The 22,861-nt window shown below is 38.0% G+C and overlaps 1 protein-coding gene and 1 pseudogene across 1 annotated transcript in view; one reads left to right on the top strand and one right to left on the bottom strand.

Annotated features, from left to right (window-relative positions):
• Nucleotides 1-9,573: 9,573 nt before the first annotated feature.
• The window catches only part of LPGAT1 (lysophosphatidylglycerol acyltransferase 1), a 101,547-nt gene continuing 88,259 nt past the window's right edge, over nucleotides 9,574-22,861 (bottom strand). Inside the window, 2 exon segments of the mRNA XM_077157749.1 lie at nucleotides 9,574-14,299; nucleotides 16,317-16,426. Coding sequence (XP_077013864.1) covers nucleotides 14,148-14,299; nucleotides 16,317-16,426 — 262 coding nt within the window. The 3' untranslated portion in view covers nucleotides 9,574-14,147.
• On the top strand, nucleotides 21,508-21,858 carry LOC143681036 (transcription elongation factor A protein-like 8; annotated as a pseudogene).

Here is a 22,861-nt window from a genome sequence, read left to right as displayed (position 1 = left end):
TGAATAAAATCCAGTCCTCTCTCTGCTCCCAATCCCTGGCGATGCCTCCTGGGACCTCCTCGTCCCCTCACACAAGTTAATTGTGTTCTAAGTCCCTTTCCAATGCTTCTCTGCTCCCCCGTCCTTCCTTTTCAGAGCTCACCTTCTCTGGAAACTTCTCAGACAGAATATGCCCTGCTCCTGACACTCCTTTCTATCTCTATCTTGGATAGAGTGCCCCTCTGCTGCTGGATCTGTGGGCTCCAAGAAGTCAGCTGGCCTACACTTTGGAAAGATTGCTGGTCCTTGCTTTACATTTCCTCATCTTTCTCCCACTCCATTTAGGAGCTCCCTGAAGGTGGGGTAGGAAATGACACTTCCTTCATTTGTCCACCTCCCCTTTGCCAGGCTGACTGGTTCCAAGAACAGGGTTCCATGCCTGGACACAGTTTTCTCTTTGATCTAATGGATGACCAATATGTGATGGTCGGATTATCTTTTATCAATTCCCCTAATCCTGAGACTTCTCTGGGAGGTGAAAATAGGAAGCTGCCTGGCTTTTCATTTTAGCTGTCTGTGAGCATTTGCAGTTCCTGTTTAGCTTTAATTTCAGTTTCTCTTGGGAAAAGTGAAAAATGTCCTGGGCTAGGAATCAGAAGGCCTGACCTGTGATGTTAGATCTACCACCAATTAGCTAGGTGACTGGGAAATTATTTATGCTCTCTAGTTTCATTTCCTCATTTATTTTAAAAAGACGATAAGATCAATATCTTGTCTATTGTGAGGACCAAATAGCTTTGCAAACTGAGAAGTTCTCTTCTATGGCTGTCAGGTATTATCAGTGTCATGTTATCCTTGGTTCTCTTGCCACTTGAATACTGGAATACAAATGGCTCAAACCATAAGAGTGTTCCTTGTCTCACACATCCAGAAATCTGCAGGGACTTGCAAGATTGTTGATTCAGCAGTTTGACAACGCCAGTCCTTTGGGTCAGGTTCTCTATAACGCTCTTGGCTTTCTTCTCCATTGCTAGACGGCTGTAGCTTTCCAAGCCTCACATGTTGTTTTAGTTTGCTAAAGCTGCTGAAATGCAATATATCAGAAATGGGCTGACTTTTAACAATGGGGATCTATTAGCTTACAGGCTTACCATTCTGAGACCATGAAAATGGCCAAAATCAAGGCATCACCCAGATGATATCTGGACTCCTCTGTCATATGGGAAAGCATATGGCAGGCATCTGCTGACTTCCCCTTCTCTTCTAGGCTCCACTGCTTCAGCTTCTTGCTTTCCTGGCTTTGTCTCTGGGCTTCTGTCCTTCTTTTGGGTCTTTCTCTGAATTTCATCCTCTTAACAAGGACCCCAGTAAAAGGATTAAGACCCACCTGGGGCATGCCTCACTGAAATAACTTAATTAAGAAGGTCCTACCCACATTTGGTTTACACTTACAGGAATGAATTAGCTTTAAGAACATGATCTTCTTGGGGTCCATAAAGCCTCCAAACCATCACACATGTCAACAGCCAAGACTGGAAGGTATGGGTCGGAGGGCAGCAGGGGAGCTGGTTAGAAATGTGAACAGGAATTATCAGCTCAGTTACTTAATGTCACATGGGACAGGGTAAAGCACTGGAGGAATTAGTGGTTGATGGGGAGGAGGGAGGAGGCTTCCTTGCTTCTCTCTCTCTCTTTTTATCGAGAAGGAGGAAAATCTGTCCTAGAAGCTCCCAGTAGACTGTTACTCAGGTTCTATTTGCCAGAACTGGGACACACTGATAAACCGATCGTCAGCATAGGAAAATGAGAGTCTAAGCCAATCATACTTCAGGGGCACAGTCCTAGGAGGCCTTGGCAGAGCTTAGCCTCAACGGTGTCCCTTCTATTGGCTTTTCCTCTGTCCTTTCATTTTCTCTGGTTTCTCATCTCCCGAGTAAACTCCCACGATCTCATCTCAGACTTTGCATTTGAGGGGACCCAGACCAAAACAGCCCTTGCTTGGATGAGGTGCATGGCCAATTCTGCCTGACTGGGCAGTGGGGTCTCACAGAGACCTTGCCCTTCTATGCAGGCTTGGTGTGGTTTTCCTTAAGGGCAATAAAAGATGGCTACTGCCCTGGGTGGTTCATTTATATCACCTCAGCAGTTCTCCTGTACTGGTCTCTTCTCTAAGAACATGTCCTTAACCTCTTGGAAAAAGAGAAAATCCCAGTGGCTAAGATGACAGACTATGAGGCCAAACTGCCCAGCTCTGAATTCCAGTTGTGCCACTACCAGTTGGGTGATCTTGGGCAAGTCACTTAAACTCTCTGTGCCTCATTTTACACATTTGCAAAATAGTGACCATAGTAGTACCCACCTCGTAGGGTTGTTGTGAGGATGAAAGGAGTTTGTGTGTGTGAAGTGCCTGGAGCGTTGTCTAGCACACAGGAATGCCACTTGTGTTTGCTACTCTTACCCCAGCATCCATAAGAGCACCTAGTGCCTTGGGAGAAAGGACAGAGAGGGGCACTGTGGCTCTTTTGTGTTTCTCATTTCCTCTTCAGTGGTCCCAGTGGCAGGGCTGGCTGATTGGGCATGTTTCTTGTGTTCATTTTAAAGCTCTGATGTTGCCACCTTGAAATTCTTAATAATTTTTTGAACATGGAACTCTGCATTTTCACTGTGCACATGGCCTCACAAATAATGTATCTGGTCCTTCCTGGTGGTATGCTTGGGGAGAGGCTTCAGCAAGTGGTGAGAGCAAAATGAACCCTGTCCTCTGGCCAAGCTGAGCTCATTGTTTCTTCCCTTCTCCGAGTACAGCAGAAAATGCAGGCTTTCTAGTCACAGTAGGAGCTTTTATCATGGTTTCTGTGACAACGGCCCACGGAGGAGAGAGGCCTTAGGGGCCAGCTGGCCTAGCCCACCCGGGGGCTGGATTTTCCTACTCTGCACCCCAGCACAGGCTCACCCAGCCTCTTTGTGAATTCTTCTTGTGATAAGAAAGGGCATGTTTCATTGTTGATTCTAATTTTAACTGTCCCTCCCTCTTGTGGAGTGTTATAAGGTTCTCCAAACCCTTTCATAAGGATTATCTCACCGGCTTCTCAAACAGTTCCCTGCAGCAGACATTTTTAAAGGAGTGGAGTTGGAGGAAACTGTAACGGTGTGATAAGCAGCCCTTTCTCTCACCTCTCAGTCTTTCCCCTTCATTCTGTCAGAATTCTAAGAGATTGACATTTTACCTTTTCTAGGAAGTCTTTCAGCCCCTAATTCTTGATGCTAAATAATTTTTCCCCTAGGCTGTAGATAATGTAATGCCTTGTATCAGATATGCTTGCCTTTGAAAAAATCATGGAAATGGCTTGAGCTAAGCAGCCTTTTTAATACACTGAATCTATTTTTGATCACAAAACCCTCCTCCCCTATTGCCCAAAGAAACAAACACCAAAGTTTAAAACAAATACACAACCTCAAACAGCCAACAACCTCAAACACCAACATCAACCACAAAAGGAAAGAGAGCAGAGAGTACTTTGAAAAGTGCCAGTCAAGGAAAGAAACGGAAGCTTCTAAGAACCTGCGGCTCTTATCCCTACACAGTAGGAAATGAAGTCTGCTGGTGGTAAATCCAGAGCAGCTCATCAATACCCTTCAATCTGTAGGGCAGCAGCCTGAGGGATTGGGTAGGGAAAGGAACTACCTGAGAATGGAGGTGCACTGGACCTGTAGGGACAGGAAGGGCTGTCCTTGGTTTGCTGTCTTCCAGACAGGGCACAGGGCCGGGGGGGGGGGGGGGAAGTTGGAGCCCACAGGAGGTGCAGCGCCATTGTACACACACCATGGTGCACACACACACACACACACACACACACACACACACACACAGACACAGAGGCAGATGTGTTCACACCCACACCACGTTGCTGCAGGATCCAGCCTGTGGGAGGAGCTCTTTAGGCAGGCTCGTTTGACGGCTTCCCACTTGCTTCATCAGACCTTGTCCTGATTCCACAGCTTATAGTAAACCCCCAGTGGCTCCACCTTCATTTCCACTTCCTTCGTGTTTGCAGGTTTCCATATTCTTTGTTCCTATATTCTGCACCCACCACCACTACTCCTCCCCACCACCCGCTCCCGGCTACTAGAAATACCTTGCCAATGAGAATCCTAATGGGCAGTCTGCTTAGGTTGGACTCTGTGTTAGACTCTACCCCTGCTGTTAGACCGATTCCTACCAGTGGGCCTGGTGAGGTAGCCCTCCTGTCATTTTTCTTCCTCTGTCAAAGTGTAATGAAAGCTACTTCAGAGTCTGAATTTGTGCTCCTCCAGTCATACTAGGTTTCTCCATCACTCCGACATAAGTACCATTCCAATTACTGTTCCTGATCTTACAATGGATGGATTCTGAAGGCTGACTTTGAGTAGTCAGTGCTTCCATTTCTCTGCTGTCAAGGAGAAACTGCTTTGTAAATTCCACACTCATTCATTCATTCTCTTGTCTCTTCTAGCAATCCCTTGGGAAAACAAAGCCAGATCCCCTTCATTATGAGCCAGCCTGGTACCTGGTACTGCTCTGAATATTGTCACACCTGGGCAGGCACAGGTGTGAGCAGCCATGAATGTTTGCTCATGTCAAACTTCCCACTGGCTGTCGGCTTCCAAAGTATTTCCAAACCTCCTATGAGAGATCTGCTCCACAATCTCATCTTCCCTTTTCATTTCAGAATTTCCCCATCTGGAAATTCCCACCTTCTGGTGCTGATACTTTGAGGAAATTCTGAGTGGTGGACTAGGCAGCTGGCTGGGAATCAGGCTGGGGAATCAAAGGCACATAAGGCCAGATGAGGTTTTGAAACATCACCTCCTTATTTCCTCCCCATTCCCACTCCCAGCAGAACTGTTTTGTACCCATGCCAGGTCCCAAATTCCTAAGTATTAAGTACTTGGCACTTACCACTGGAGACAATATTTCAGTTTTCAAGATATAAACCTCAGGGTCATTTGCAACCAGAAAGGAAAAACAAATCAAAATTACTTTCAGGTCCCTGAAGCTTTAGGATGCTTTCATTTCAGGCTGCTTTTATATTTAGGCTCATATGAATTATACATAGAGAACCATGGGCCACTGGATAGCTTCCAAATACTAATAATTCTATTTTCCTCCTTTTCAATAATTAGTTCAAGGTCTTCACCATAAGTGACATCATGTCTCAGAAGGAAAAATAGGCCCCTGGTGAGGCTATGTAAAGTCTTCTGTCTACCAGGCCCTATTTCTCCTTATGCCCTAGTCTCATCTTTCTCATTGGCTCTCCAATCTCAGAGCTTTTTCTTGCTGTTCTCTGTAGCCTTTAATAAACCTTTCTGTTGGGTATAGTCTGATTAGATGTGGTTAGCAGTTTAGCCACGCTCACTGCAGTTCAGTCTACCTTAGGAGACCTAAAGGACTCAGGGCTCTGGAAAACAGGATAGTGGGTGTTACCACCTACGACATAGTGACAAAATTTTTACCCCTAGGTCATTCTGACCTTAGGCACAGCAAGATGTGGGGATGATTTACATCCACCCTCAAACTCAAATGGGATAAAAACGACCTCCCTTACCAAGCAGTCAGTACAATGTGCTACCTACCTATGTGCTTCATATACATGGTCATATTTAATCCTGAAAAGAGCTCTTTGAGAGCTTCTCATTTCACATGCAAAGAAGAGTGAGGTTGAAAGGATAAGAACCTTGCTGAATGGCAGAGCTGGTATTTAAGTCATGGGCTGAATCCTACTTCTGTTGCCTGTCTGTGTACTGTTTGGACAATGACCTTGAACCTAATGGTCACATGACTAGGGGCAACCATGGCTACAACGTATCACCAGCTGCCAGTTTCATACCTGGAATTCAGAAATGAAGGGAACGATTATGACATTGAGATTTCTAAACACTTCAGTCTGAAATGAAGGTATTCTCTTTATCTTCTCCTACAGGGCAAAAAATTAAAAACCAACACCACCACAAAACAAAACAAAACACAAAAAACCCTCATTTCATGTCCCTATCCAAAAGGATAAAAATCATGACTTTCACATTTTAAAAAATGGCTAACTGTATCTCTGCAACAGCTGAGGGAAAACTGAAAAAATCTAGGATTTTAGGACTTCTTAGTATTTACTTTAAAATTGAGGAAAAGGAAATTATAGCAGCTTTTAGATCCATCATGCTTTAGCAAGTGCACTTAATCCTTGAGATTGAACTCGTATTTCCTAACAACAGAAGCCTAAAGGGAGGCAATCTGCTGTTTTGGGGAGAGCATCTAAATGGGAATCAAGAGACCTGGTTCTATTATGTAGCTATCTAACTCAGATGCCACCAGAAATGGACCAAAATTGCACCAGGATGAAATCCATCATTCCAAAAAAAAGTACTTTCTAAACTTTCTACCAGCTCTGAAATTCTAGGAGTCAATGAGCTATATTTCAACCATTGCCAAAAATAATGTAAATATTACTCCCCAGCAAAACCCCTGTATTTTTAGTGAGTGTCCTTTTTTTTTGTTTTTGGCATGGGCAGGCACAGGGAATCAAACCCGGGTCTCAAAGCATGGCAGACGAAAACTCTGCCACTGAGCCACTGCTGCACCGCCCTGAGTGTCCTTTTGATTCATGTGGTTTGTATGAACAAGCGATAGATCTAATCCTCTCAAAGAATTTGGAAACTCAAAAAATGTTAAGCTAATGGAAGTTATGGACAAAACTAACCAAAGTGAGAGAGCTCTTATAGACGATTCTAGTGTTTTTTATTAAAATAACTGAGGATGGATGGTGGTGATAGCAGTACAATATTGTGAATGTATTATCATTGAACTATACACTTGAAAGTGGTTAAAATAGGAAATTTCATGTTGTATATGCTACCACAATAAAACATTTTTAAAAAACTAAAAGCTGAGGAATTTTTTACTGTGCTGGCTGGTCTTCAGATGGCTCCCAATACCTCCTATTATTCACACCCTATGTGATTCCCCTCAAAATTAATCTGGACTGACTGTGGGATTTGCCTTAACTAATAGAATACAGCAGTAAAAGTGACATTGTGCCAGATTGGGACCTAAACTATAGTAAGTCTTGGCAGTTTGTTTCTGTGCTTTGGGGAGCCCTGAGCTGCCACTGCTCTCATTTTCCCATGCTAAATATATCAGAATTCAGTACATCCAATAATAGGTCCAAATGTCCCATTTCTAATGCCATCCTTTGTCCTTACTGAAATGTGTATAGATCTGGAAAAGACAAAAAGCCCTATTATAGTCAGTAGATGATTTGACTGAAAGAGGCTTATGTGTCACCAACATTTTGAATTGTCCCTTTGTTTGGCAACCAGGAGAGAGATGCCTAATCCTTGAGAGGTAAGCCTATTTTCTATAAAATGGGCAATGTTATCTGAAATGGGAGGTGCAATCCCTGTAGTTGAGTCCTTAGGGATGGCCCTCTTAGATTTCCTTAAGACCAGGTGGTGTTTAAATACTTCTTGGAAAGTCTTCATGCAGCCAGGGGTGTGTGTACCTGTTTGTTGGTAGCCTTTGGGATCCCTTCTAACCTGTCTTCCAACAATCCTGGTTTCTTCTTCCTAGTCCTTCAAACTCTTCTGAGCTTTCCACTTCTAAGCTACCTATTTTCTTTGATCTCAACTCTCCAGTCTTGTGGACTGGTAAAAACCTGAGAAGACCCTTTCCAGGTTGTTTACATTAAAAATAAAACAAGGAATGAGGATATTACCATCGATATTTTAGGGACAGTAGCTCCTCTTGTATCTTTGCAATGACATCACTAAGATAGCTGCTATAATCACAGGGATGGCTGAATATTCTCTCTTGGTTGAAGTAAACAGTAAGAGACTGAGGCACCATCTCCAGGAGTCTCACACTGAAAGTATTCCAAACAGAGGAAACAAAATCTTTCCAAGGGAAAACTCAGGAATGAGCTTCATGTTATGCCCTAGGCTTATTAGCAAAAAACACTGTTCTAATTACTTCTTTTGTAAAATGGGTTTAATCATACTTAAAGAGTATTTGTTGGACTATGAAAGGAGTCTGTCTCATTTCCTGTTGTTTGCTAATCTGCCTTCCATGTTCCATCTGAGTGTGTTTATATGTGATCTGGATTATTGATATTTAGTTGATGTGTCCTAATCTAAGAGTTAAGAACAAGGTTATAAAAATCCTGAGAGATAAAAATTTATTGGTTTATATCATATCAGCATGTTATGATATGGTCATACCTACTCATACAGCTGACTTTTTCTTATAGCCAAAAGAGGTATTTTTTTCCTTTTAAAAATATATATGCTTTTTTTCCTGTAGGAAGAAACATTTTAAAAGCAAACATTTTGATATTAATTGGGAATTTAAAACAATGCCTTCCACCCCCACCCCACTCCCCAGTTCATGAGGAATAGGGCTGGTCAGCAATAGATCTCTGAGTGCTTCAAATTTGCTTTTAGGCCTCTCCCTCCAATTTGTTCTTTGTCTTTCACAGAAACTACTTCTAGGGGAAAACAAATAATACAACCTCCAATCAAAACAACAGTTTAAATCCAGAGAGAAAAAAGAAGAGGTAGACTGAACTGTAGCTATTTAACTTATTTGGTTGAAAGTGTAAGATGTTTTAACACATTTAAAATTTTTGGTGGGATCAAATTTATAGTTTGCAAAAAACTCCCTAAATAACAGATGCTTTAAATGTTCAAAACAAAATCTTAGAGATGCCTACTTCAGTTTTCTTAGCTTTGAGAAATGAAGGCAAAAAAACAACTTCAGAAATATGGAAACTCCCCACGCCCTTCAGGAAAAGTTTGCTTTTGTCAAATTCCTTCACAAGCATGCTCTGTGGGACTCATCTTAAGTGATACAAATTTCCAGAAAGCAAGCAGATCAACTACCAGAAGCTTATTCAACAGTTTTTTTTTTAAAGGGACAGGATGATGGTGTGTGGAGACAGCTCCTACCAGTTCTTGAGAGCCAATTGTTAAATTTTAGAATTTTGCCAAGTGTTAAACACAGCTATTACTAAAAATTAAATTATATAAACCTATAATTAGTGCTGACAGTAGAAGTAATTTCAGTTTAACAAGTATAACTTGTAAAAGGGTAAGATCACAGTAGTTCACACAGATTGTACAACAATAATTTGGGAGAGGAATTAGTGGCTGCAAGTCCATTTTTCAAATCATGACTAAATTGCAAGTACAGGCTGGCTATGATGTAAGACTTCAGCAAAAATCAACTAAAGTATCCTGTTAAGAATCAACTGCTTTTTGCATATTTTATTATAAATTGTGTTATATATCCTTGCTATCAGAAAAATGTATAATCAACTGTGTACTCTTGTATACATCATTTTTTTCCAGGACAGCAGACTGCTAAACATTTACCAGCACAGCACTGAACGGGAGAATGGGAAGAGGGGGAGAATATTTAAAAATCTATGAAGGAAGTATGATGCTTTTCCATTTGCCTTCTCAAGTTTGCCCTTGGCATCCAGCTGCCATGGTGTGCTCTAAATACATGCTTTCAGATAGATGTTAATGCCAAAATATCCCATCCCCATTACTAAGAATTAAAAGCAATTTACTTGAAAAAAAATCAACTTTATTTTTTCTAGGTTAAAAAAAATAGAACCAGCTATTAATTTTTGTTGATAAAATGCTTCTTTTGATGTTTACATCTAAATTCCTGAAAAGGTGATCTGGTGACTAAAATAATTCCAAATGCTTTCATCAACCAGATCCACATGTGACCAGCCCTTTACAAAAATTAATTACAGATGCCACAGCCTTTACATTCATCCTTACCATACATTACAACATGCAGATACACAAAGAAGGAAAGGTCAACAAGCTGAAGTAAACATTTCCACATCAGGAAAACAAAAATCCATTCAGATAAAATAAATACAACTTTGTAATAACTGAAAAGAAAATGAAAGCACTTAATACAAATAATGGCAGCTCAATATATAACTGTTTCATTACCCAACCATATAGTGAATTACTGTAAAATGCATAGATTCCTTACAGGTAAAGAATTTGTGCATCACAGTCATGAGTTCAACAGTTTTACACAATAAAAATGAAGCCATTTAAAATATGTGTGCATACTTTGCAACAATATACCTAAAGAAAATTGTTGCTCTGTTTAAAAAAAATTAAATGTAAAAAATCCTCAAATGGAAATTTTGCAGAAAACTTCATATTCTATCCCTTATATGGCTACTGTTACCGTCCCTCAACAGTTCAGCACCCTGTTTATTCCAGGGTCCATTTCCTAACTGTTGGGGATTGGTGCAAAATGATTATAATAAAGCACCTACCAGTGACTGCTCTAGAGAACACCTGACCCTTTCGTGATCTGGAAATTTCCAATTTAGGTGGTTTTGGTCCCACACATATTCATCTCAACCCTTCATAAACTGAGCCACTATACCTGCTGCCCAGTGCTGCTTTTGACTTTGCATTTTATGTTAAGAGATGTAGGGTTCACAGCACTGCATAGCAAAAAATAAGGCAAGCATTTTTATCCATCCTTTGTGGACCAGAGCTGAACATATTCATAATGATAACTCTGGAGTGAAGTTCTGTATAATGACTTCAAAGAAGGAATAAAGAAAACAACTAACTTTTCCTACACAGTGCAATTAAAAGATTTTCTTAAATATAAAAAGAATTCCAATTCCAATAAGAATACCCATGGATGGAGACTACTTTCTATTATTATTACCACATTCACCTAGTTGAGAAGAGTCTTTAGGGAAGTGATTGTCAAAAAATGTTACTAAGACAAGTCTACAGGTGGTCAGTAACATGAGCAAAGAATGAAGAGGCATTCTTAACATCAATTCAAAGAATATTAACAACAGAAATACTAGAATGATGTTCTGAGGTTTACATTTGGTGATTTGATTTAAGATTTCATTTCATTTCCTTAAAACAGCTTGAGAATAATTTCAATACTGCCAGCTCTTCACTATTCAGAAATCTATCTTCTAGCTCATGGATTATTTGGCTTTTGTTTCTCTTCTTCCTGATAGCTATCTTTTGTCTTTCCAAATCATTTCACTACTCATTAGCACAGTCATAAGTACACAGGCAAGAGTAATTAATAAATGACTCATTTTTCTTTAAAACAAATAAGCATCCCTAGAAGAAGAAAAACATTTGATGAGAATAGAAATTCAAACTCCTAAATACATTTTTGGCTTATTCATGATTTATTACCAGATTAACTACCCAGAAATCCCACCCAAAACATCATATTGCATTCTGTATTTTTTCTTTACCTCCCACTGACTTATAATTCCTCTACTATATATATATATTTCAACACCAACTCTTTCTGGAGTTAAGAGTGAACTGCTGGGTTAGGTCCTTTTTTCTTCACTGGATCTGCCTGTGATGCTCCCGCTATGATGACTTGTTGGTAGCAGGATTCCAGTAGTGAGTTCTGAACCCTCTCTGCTGTGGGAATCTAGGTAGACCAGGTGAGACCAAGAAGTGTCGAAATTCTACAAGCTACTGGTATAAAGCTGGCATAGTTTCATTTCCTTTCCCCTTGACAAAATGTATAACCTTTAAACTTCCTTTCATCTCACTTCACAAAGAAAGTACAAATTAGTAATTTTTATTCAGTTCTGTACAGTGGCATACTGCTTCCCCAGACTGACAAAGAACACTGATCCTTTACATTCCCTAGTACAAACAGGAGAACTCCAGTTATTGATAAGGAAAGCACTATCAATGCTCTCAAACAAACATTATTTTGCAAATAGAAGAGAGAGAACATGTTAAAAAAGAATCAGAGGGTCAGGGCAGATCAAATACATGTCTATTTACAATTCACAGATTTATTTTTTAAATTAACTCACACATCTATTGGTATTTGTCACTCTAGAGACTGTTGAAATGATACTGCACTTGAAAAGTAAAGCATCTAACAGGATAGTCTGTTTACGTATACAGTATATTTAATAACATCATGTTCCTTTGGAGTACAGTAATGGCAAAGTGGCCCTAAGCCACATTTATATATGTATGTGTGTATGCTCATATTTTTGATAGAAGAACTGGATACTCCATTCTGTGGTTTATTTATCAATGAAGAAAGGGTCTATTAGCTAGGACTGTGCATTCCAAACTTGACAGTGAATAATTTATTCCCCAGATGGCTGACTAATCTCTCAAATGAATAGTTTCAATTTATCTTCTTAACTGAGAAGTGTTTGCTGGGCCTCAAACAGAAGCATATTTAAGCTTCTATTTGGTTACCATTATACACACCTCTAAATTGAGATTGGTTTACTTACACACTATCACGTAGGTGAGCACTAACGAAATCCTTAAATTAAAAAAAAAAAATTACATCTTACAATAAGCATGACCAAACGAAGCATATTAACACCATCTTCTGCATTTTTATCGGTAGTAATATAATAGTGAGGTATTTCAGTTAATACATCATTATCTTTCACATATGCAGAGTTATCTTAAAGGATGAAGCTGCTGTGGGCTTTTATTTGGTGTTGATTTCTCTCTCCCACATAACCAGGGGAAAAATTCATATCTTTTCAGTTCTTTTTTTTTTGGTTTATTTGATAATGAAAAACATTATCTTTTTTTTTTTTTAACTTACATAGCTTACTTCTCAAAATTGTTATTTGTGTGATTAGAGATAACAGGGAAATCTCGAATACTCGTATCACAGACAACTACCACTGACTTACTAGTATCGTACAGTTCCAAACCAAAAAATCTATCTCAACACTGGAAGTATAGGTTATTGACTGATACAGTGCCACTGCTTTGTCATAATGGTTTGGTTCTTCCATGAGCTAACATGATGTCTAACATGATGACAAATAGGAAAAAAAAGGCACATTTTCTAGAAATTAGAAATTCAACTTCATTCTCTTCAAAAGCACCCGGAAGAGCTCATGAAGCCTTTTCTGCTGGCCCTCTCTGGTTACAGGTGCCCTGAGACAGGCAGCACCTGGATGTGATGATGACCAGAGCGCTGTCTGCAGATTCTGGGGGTGCCATGCCACAACTTGTCACCATTTTAAGCTATTGTCTGGCTCTAGCTCTCATTTTTTCTCATAAAATTAACCTATTTCCCCTTAGATGGGTCATTTAGATGTTCTATATTTATTCGTTTTAGCCATCCCCAAATGCATTTAGTGCTAGTAAGTCAAAATGGAAAAGAAATTGTTTAAAGCCTCTAGCTATAGACAGAACCATCACATCAGCAAGGGTGTGATACCCAGTGCAGGGGGCACAGGGCAGCATCAGCACACAGACATGAGGAGACAAACAGTCTCTCAAGAATCCCACTTGCTGATTATTCTTACATTTATTTTCAAACTATATTACTAATCCTTCCTATATTTGCATCTTGTAAAAGTGCATTTTGTAAAAGACAATTATCAGTCTATGATATGCCTCCTATACAAAAAGAAAAATCAGGTGACCCCGTCACATAAGGGAAAGCAGTGGCACATGTAAACATAGTGTTGGACTGAGCTAGCCTGGGTGGGATTTTTAAAGGACACATTCTAGCACTAGAATGTGTTTAATGGACACTGCTTCCTCCCACCCCACCCCAGAGATGTCTGACACTGTACCTCACTTGTTATTAAAGACCGGAGTTTGCTACTGCAAAGGACAAGGAAACAATTCTTCAGAAGGTGCCAACCGGCTCCCCTCAAGGTTACTAGTAAAACAGCATGAAATGCTGGAAATGAGGGCTCTCTAGAGCACTGCTGTAACACACACTACTACCTAGGAGGGGCAAATACAACTTTCTGAGCTTGAACTCAGTTATCAGTATATCTGGTGGCAAAAGAATTTCTCTCAGTCTTCTAGGATGGTTTTATGATCTCCACTTCTCCAGATGTGGTATCTGCTTAAATATGTGGTAGAATGTATCTTTTTAAAACATGAAAAGTTCTTAAAATATATTAGAAGGTCATTATATTACTGATCCTCATTTTCACAGAGTTTTAAAATATCCCAAAGGGGATAAACATTAATCCTTTCACTGAATTTCCTTTGTCTTTTTTCTTTCTATATTCTGATTTGCACATGTAAAATAATGCACATTTATGAAAGTCTGAACTCCTATGGCAGCCTTGACAAGTCCAAGTAAATTCCTAAAACAGACAATGGTAAAAATACTGAATGATGTTGTACCACAGATAGCCTGACAAAAATGCAAAAGACTGTATGAGAAATATCCATGTGTTGCTGAGGGTCATCACTCTGGAAACAGCTTCCTTATGGCCCTTGGGACATGGAAAAGCTCCTAAAGAACAAGATAGAAACATTAATTAATTTTATTGTGATGATAGTCTACTGGAATAAAAACTGAATATAAGTTTAACTAGGGGGTTTTAAAATAGAGCATTTTCCATGACTTCCCATTGCTCATGAGATATTTTTGCCCTTTGCTCTCCTGAGTCTGCTCTCCACCTGGAATGCATCTCTTCCATCTCAGTGAATGGCTGACTCATCATCTACATCTTTCGGAGATCAGAAAAGAAGACCTATTCCTCACTCCCACCCAGTCATTCTCTCATTTCCATGCTTATTTTCTTCAGGGTACTTTTCATGATCTGTAATATCCCTAGCTTTCTATCTTTCCTGCTACAGACTTGTTTACTGTCTGTTCCACTGGAATATATGCTGCATAAGAGCAAGGACCCTGGCTGCCTTGTTTCCCACTGTATTCCTAGACACAGAATGTGTTAAATAGTTATTAGTAAGTCATTTTGAAATAGTATGCTTTATAAAAGTTCCTGGATTTACAAATTAAATTTTTCTGCTATAATAAAGTAGTTGTCAAACACTGGCATTATTTACAAAAGTAGTATGTTTTATGAAATATATTTTAATAATAAAAAAGAGAAACACAAAGTAAACAGATGTCTTTAAATTCTTTTCTAGAAAGGAAAACTAGACTACTTCAAAACAATATTACCTAAAGCCATCTTGATAACACTCTTCAGCATTTCAAAGACTTTGTCCTTGTTGCTAATTCCCTGGGTAAACTGATTCATGAGCGGATTTGCTTCTCAAGCAATTAACAGAAAGCACTTCCAAGCTCTATTACACAAAAAGCTTTCTTAAAAAGAAGTTTCCATTATTGTACCTACAATTTAGGCCAATTATTAGAAGGCAAAAGAATAAGGTTGGAAAGGAGAGACCTTGTTAGCCTCTTACTTTCTTAGCTTACATATCTATTTCGTCCCATCTTTAGAAAGAATTTGATAGTAGGACAAAGAAATGCTCATAGAGGGGAAAGGCTTCTTAATTAGTTTTACTATGAATCCTAATGACATACAGTGCCTAACTCCTGTCATATTAATATATACTATTCTATAGCCCCAGAGTAAAAAAGTTAAGGTCTGGAAGGAAGGAAACTCATTAAGGGAAAAAGTGAAACAAATAAATGCTAAATACAAAAAACAAACCATGAAGGGTAATTAACAGTAACCGCTTTGTGCAACATCAGGCTTTGACAGTATAATTTAACATCAGCTTTAATTCTGTACCAAAAATTCTAAGTGGGGAGAAAATAGGATCTGTTAATCTAAAACCCCACTGCCATCTTCAGACCCAAGATAACTTTCTGCCAACCTTTGTTTTTTTTTTCCCTTCTTCTTCCTATGGTAGGTTATAGGATATAGCTTACAACACAGCAAACTATGAAAGCACTTATTGTAGTGTCTGGCAATCTACTAATGTTAGTTTCCTTCTTTTCTAATTTCCCTTCTTCTTCCCTCTCTCCTCCTCCCCTTTTTATGTCTTTTTCACTGAATCATAGTTTTAATTGATTGTTGAGAATCTTAAGAATGGAAGGAATATGGGACAGAAAGACTTTTTCTTCCCCAGGAGAAGAAAGTAAAGGTTGCATTGTGAAAACTTAAAAAGAGAACTTTACCCCAATGTGTAAAAAAAAGAATAAGCATGTAAAAATCGCCAAAACATTGTTATCTGATATTTCATAAAACACCACATATAATTAATTGTGTATGCATAATTGTAGTCTTTTACATACTGTATTCCTGTATATTCGCTTGAATTAGATCCATTTGTCTGGGTATAATATTATACCCAGCATTTGATCTTTGTGCACTGACTGATGAAGTAACAGTGGAATAGATGTGAATAGTCTTTATAAAAAGTCTAAGCGGAAATTCTTAAATATAGACATACTTTGATTCCTTAGGACATTTGAAGACTCAAAAAATGGTTTTATCATCTAAAGTACAACTTTGGAACTAGCAGTAACTTCAGGAACATGAAAGGACACTGTGTACCTGTTTTATAAAAATGTGATAAGAGATCCTCTTTTTCAATAAATCTTTGATAGAGCCAATCAGCAAGGTCATCATCAGTCTCCAGGGGTACATCTTTAATTGGAAAGATCCTATTGAGAATTAGAAAAAAAAGGGAAAACTACTTTAATTCAGAAGTCAAAATCATTCAGAACTACTAACTCTGTTTAGCTGATGAAGAGTTGAGAAAGCTATGGAATAATTTTTTGGCTTGTGTGAGGGGTGATTTCTTCTGTACCTCAAGAAAACTTTTCAAAAAGTTGTTGATTACACAAGAGTTAATTTATTCAAACGACTTACCAGACCTATTATATGTTAGATCTAGCATGGACACTGACAGCTTACTATTATATCATCCTATAACTAAGAATACTTACTGAGAAACAACTATGTCTTTCCATGTTTGTGTTAAGTAGAACTGATATTAAGAATAGATAGCATTTTAAAATTCAGCCACTTCAGGACTCATCTAGTGAAGTCAAATGCTGAGTCAAATAATGTACTTTAGCAGTGTGCTTTTTAGTGGGAATGTCTGTGAACCAAGTAAGAATGTGCCAAATGGATGTTTTTATATAGCTATGTCAGAGACAGGCAACTGGTTTCATGAACAGGAACCATTCTTACTAATGGATCATTATTCTGAAGATTTTGAGACCATACCCTGACTCAGCAAGAAATAAGATAGTGATGATTAGTGATATCCATGGAAATGAGAAGTGAAGGGGGCAACAAGAATATTAGGTATTTGCTGACCTTACAAAAGAGTTTCTTTTTTCCCCTCCCAATGTTGTGGGAAGTTTTCTTCAAAAATTTTTTTTTATCAGTTAAAAAAGGTCTACAAAGGGCTTGTTTATACAAAAAATAATAATAATAATAATAAATAGAAGTTCGTGTCTCTCATCCCTTCCCAGAGGAATCAACTTTCACTTTTATCTGATTATCTTGAACGTCTCACCATGTTTCTTCTTTGGTTTTCAGTTTCGGGCCTTATCTACCGACTCCCACTACAGAAGACGCAGATGAAATTCTTTCCTCATCCTGTCCTCACCGCACACGTGCATTCTTCCCACCTTCTCAGTGCGCTTGTAGAATAATTTTGGTCAGCTCAATATTCCACTTTTATATTATTACAATCATGAAAATATATTCATAACTAAGCATGCAGTAAATCACGGCTACTTTTCCTTTCCTCACCAATTTCTGTTTGAGCAATTATACATTTTTTTTTAATTTACTTAATTTCCTATTTACACAAAACTAACCCAACCCCAAGATCTCTGTCAATCGTCTAGAAACAATGATCTAGATCAAGGTTTGGCAAACTTTCCCTTTCCCAAACAATAAATAGTTTTGTAACAATAAAATTTTTAGCTTTCACACAAGATGGCGCAGGATGAGAGGAATAGAACTAAATAAACAAATGGCTGCAAAACAGCTCAGACTGGTCTTGCAGGCAGGGAAAAGGGAGGGCCTCTGATGCAAAACTAGAATTGGCGCCAAATCCTTTTATAGGTAAAAACAAGCTTAAATAAGTAATGGTCAGGGTCACTGAAATGTAAAGCTTAATCAAAAGAGGGAACCTTTGGCGGGAAATTTGAATTAAACTATCTGATAGGCTGTAACCCCTGGAGTATCCAATCAATGGAGAAACAGGGGAGGGACCTGCATACTAAGCTTAGGGTACAATACCTGTGGCATTCTATTGCTTGGTGCACCAGCCACCAGATTTTGGTTATGCACCCATTCTTGCAAGATTGTGAATAAATTCTTTTCTTCTCCACAACTGAGTGAGTGCTTATTATCTTTCAGGTATGACTTTCTAACAGTTTAGACTTTGCAGGCTACATTGTCTCTGTTGCAACCACTCAATGCTGCTTTGGAGTGCAAAAGTAGCCACAGACAATACATAAATGAATAGATATAGCTGGGTTCCAATAAAACTTCATTTACAAAAATGGGCAGTGGGCCAGATTGCTGATCCTTGGTCTAGATCTTTCCCCAAGGCATTCACATGCATCATTTTTTTAATTTCATCTTCCTGAGGAAGTTTTACCCAGACTCTGGATTTGTTGCCTATAGTCTTCATTCTGGGAAGTTCCTTCACTATCATTCTGGTGATTCTCTGTACTTCTCTCCTAAAATGGGTATAATATTTCCTATATCTTCATATCTTCCCTTTTTTCTACTTACTCCTTACTTTGATGGAGCACACTCTCTGGCAGTTACTTGAGAAAGGGTACTTTAAATCATGCATATCTGCAAATGCTTTTTTTCTGTTCCTAAACTTAGTTAAGAATTTGGTTTGGGAATTATTTTCTTCCATCTCTTTCTGTTCATTTGAGAGATCTGTTATTTAACTTCTAAACCTTTTCCTGAGAACTTATTTCTTTTACCATATTTTTAATATCTAAGGGACCTTTCACTGTTCTCTGAATGCTCCTTTTTTTTTTTACATTATGCTATTATTGTTGTAAAAATATCTTATCTCTATGGGAAGTTTTAAAAATTATGATGGATGATTATGACAGAGTGACAGGCTTCAGAGCTCTATCCTCCTGCAGAAACTTTGAACAACCAGCAAGAACTGGCAAAAAAATTTTCATCAAAGCTCTAGAAAACAGTTAAAGACTACAGTAATAGGGTGACTGCTGATCAAGAAAAAGGCTAGAAGGAATGAACAAAAAGAAGAAATTGAAAGTTTGAGAAAACAAATCACAGAACTTATGGGAATGAAAGGCACAGTAGAAGAGATGAAAAAACAATGGAAACCTACAATGTTAGATTTCAAGAGGCAGAAGACAGGATTAGTGAACTGGAGGACGGAACATCTGAAATCTGACAAGCAAAAGAAAATATAGGGAACAGAATGGAAAAACAATGAGCAGGGACTCAGGGAACTGAATGACAATATGAAGCATACGAATATACATGCTGTGGGTGTCCCAGAAGGAGAAGAGAAAGGAAAAGGAGGAATTTTTCCTGTTGTGGGTGTCCCAGAAGAACAGAAGGGAAAATAGAGAAAATTACCACTGAAAATTTCCAAAATCTTATGAAAGACTTAAAATTACAGATCCAAGAAGTGCAGTGTACCTCAAAGAGAATAGATCCACACAGACGTACTCCAAGACACTTACTAATCAGAATGTAAGAGGTCAAAGAGAAAGAGAGAATCTTGAAAGCAGCAAAAAAAAAGCAATCCATCATATACAATGGAAGCCCAATAAGACTATGCATATATTTCTCAGCAGAAACCATGGAGGAAAGAAGACAGTGGGATGATATATTTAAATTACTAAAAGAGAAAAACTGCCAACCAAGAATTCTATATCCAGCAAAACTGTCCTTCAAAAATGAGGGGGAAATTAAAACATTTTCAGACAAAAAATCACTGAGAGAATTTGTGACCAAGACACCAGCTCTGCAAGAAATACTAAAGGGAGCACTAGAGGCAGAAACAAAAAGGCAGAAGAAAGGTGTGGAGAAGAGTGTAGAAATGAAGACTATCAGTAAAGGCAAAAAGAAGAAAAATTAGATATGACATATAAAATCCAAAAGGCAAAATGGTAAAAAAAAGTACTACCCATACAGTAATAACACTAAATGCTAATGGATTAAACTCTACAATCAAAAGACAAAGACTGGCAGAATGGATTAAAAAACAGGACCCATCTATAAGCTGCCTACAGGAAACACATCTTAGGCCCAAGGATAAACACAGGTTGAAAGTGAAAGGTTTGGAAAAGATATTTCATGCAAATAACAATCAGAAAAGACTAGAAGTAGCTATACTAATATCCAACAAATTAGACTTCAAATGCAAAACAGTTAAAAGAGACAAAGGAGGACATTATGTATTAATAAAAGGAACAATTAAACAAGAAGATACAACAATCATAAATATTTATGCACCAAGCCAGAATGCTCCAAAATACATGAGGCAAACACTGAAAACAGAAATTGACACGTCTACCATAATGGTTGGAGACTTCAATGCCACACTCTCATCAATGGACAGATCATCTAGACAGAGTATCAATAAGGAACAGAAAATTTGAATAATACAATAAATGAGCTAGACTTAACAGACATTTATAGAACATTACACCTCACAACAGCAGGATACATCTTTTTTTCAAGTGCTCATGGATCATTCTCAAGGATAGGCCATATGCTGGGTCACAAAGCAAGCCTCAATAAATGAAAAAGATTTAAATCATACTAAACACTTCCTCAGATTATAAAGGAATGAAGTTGGAAATCAATAATAGGCAGAATGCCAGAAAATTCACAAATAGGTGGAGGCTCAACAACACACTCTTAAACAGCCAGTGGGTCAAGGAAGAAATTACAAGAGAAATCAGTAAATATCTCAAGGCAAATGAAAATGAAAACACAACATATCAAAACTTATGGGATGCAGCAAAAGCAGTGCTAAGAGGGAAATTTATTGCCCTAAATGCCTATATCAAAAAAGAAGAAAGGGCAAAAATCAAGGAATTAACTGCCTACTTGGAAGAGGTAGAGAAAGAACAACAAACTAACCCCAGGGCAAGCAAAAGGAAAGAAATAATGAAGATTAGAGCAGAAATAAATTGAGAACATGAAAACAACTGAGAAAAGTAACAAAACCAGAAGTTGGTTCTATGAGAAAATCAACAAGATTGATGGACCCTTAACAAGATTGACAAAAAGAAGGAGAGAGAGGATGCAAATAAATAAGATCAGAAATGGAAGAGGAGACATAACCATTGATCTCACAGAAATAAAGGAAGTAATGACAGGATACTATGAAAAACTTTATGCTAATAAATACGACAATGTAGATGGATTGAAACAAGGAAGGAAAATGACATTCTACTTGTGCAATTTTTTAAACACAAGTTTGAATTAAATTAAATTATCTAAAATTCCAAAAAAAAAAAAAAAAGAAAGAAAAGAAAGAAAAAGGTTAGGCAGTTTCATGTGACCTGGAGTTGATGTGTGCAGAAGTTTTTATAGCCCAGGGCCTGTTTCCCCATAGCAGTTTTCTATTGCTGGAGAAAGAGAAAATGCTCTGGATCTCTTTAAGACTCTTGGTCTTTTGGGCATGCCACAAATTGAGGTGAGGGAAGAAGAAGGAAAATCACCTGGATTCCTGCAGGATTAATTTGTTCAAAAAGGAAAAACACTCAACATGCAACAATTTTGCAAAGAAAATGAAGGAAAGACACAGAACATGCCAAAGGTTGCAGAAGACTGCCCTTTGGAAGATGCACCACAGAAGGCAGAAGGAAACCCTCAACATTATGGAGAAGGTATGAGCCAGAAAGCAGAGAAAAAAACCTTAGAGAAGGGCTAGCTCAACCTCACCAGGGATTTAAGAGGATACTCCCATTAGGCATTTGGACCCTGAAGAAATGATATATGAGGAGCAGATGAGTTCGAAAGACTTAGGGAAGAGATAAGAGGAGTAAAGTTTGTGATGACGCATTGGAAGCAAAGACATTCATGCTGCCGTCCTTATCCTGTGTGCTTTAGGCCTTGAATTATTTTTTATCTCATAGTGAAATCTGACGTGTTTTCTTTTTGTTAGTATTTTCTGATGTATTTTGACATCCGTTTTACTTGTAATCTTCTGGCAGCAATTTGTTTTAAGTAGTTTCCTTCTTATCAGCATCTTGTTGGATTTTGTATTTTGACTCATTGTCCAAGTCTGTTTTTCTTTTGGGTAATTTCACACATATACATATACATTGAAAAATGTTTATTCATATTGTAAAATAAAACAACAGCTTACAAAACATCATAGTGATTATCACCCTACATATATAGGATTCAAACTGTGTTTGTATGTGCATTATATATATATATACACACACATGCACACATATCAATAATGTGACTGCTTATTTCTATATGGTGTGAGTTTTTGGTTTTTTTTCTCATATGTATTTTTAATGAACATATTACTTATGTCACACACACGCATAAAGAAATAAAAGTTTTTTTAATAAGTAAGAGTCAATCAAATAATTTACAACCAGCTTATAAGAAAGGGTTAATGAGGGCATGTAAACTCTTTTCTTTTTTTGTTCTTTATTTAAGCAAGGTCACATAAAAGTTTGAAAGTAAATAGATAAGTTAACATGATTTTAAAAAGAAAAAATTTTTTTAAGCTTTATTGCATTTCGCAGACACTGGTTTTTTACAAATGGAAGGTTTGTGGCAATGCTCATCAAGCAAATCTATCAGTTACATTTTTCATACAGCATTTGTTCACTTTATGTCTGTAATACATTTTAATTAAAGTATATACATTGGGGTTTTTTGACACAATGCTTTTGCCCACTTAATAGACTACAGTATAGTACAAACATAACTGTGATATGCACTGGTAAACCAAAAAATCTATGACTAGCTTTACTGCGGTGGTCTGGAGCAAACCTGCATTATCTTCATGGTATGCCTGCATTATTTCTGTCTCAGATTACATCTTTATATATTTTATGCACACTAACATAGATCAAAAACATTATTTTACACATTTG

Source organism: Tamandua tetradactyla, chromosome 4, assembly GCF_023851605.1.
Source record: "Tamandua tetradactyla isolate mTamTet1 chromosome 4, mTamTet1.pri, whole genome shotgun sequence".
In the NCBI taxonomy this organism is placed as follows: Eukaryota; Metazoa; Chordata; class Mammalia; order Pilosa; family Myrmecophagidae; genus Tamandua; species Tamandua tetradactyla.
This window is presented reverse-complemented; position numbering and strand designations above follow the sequence as displayed.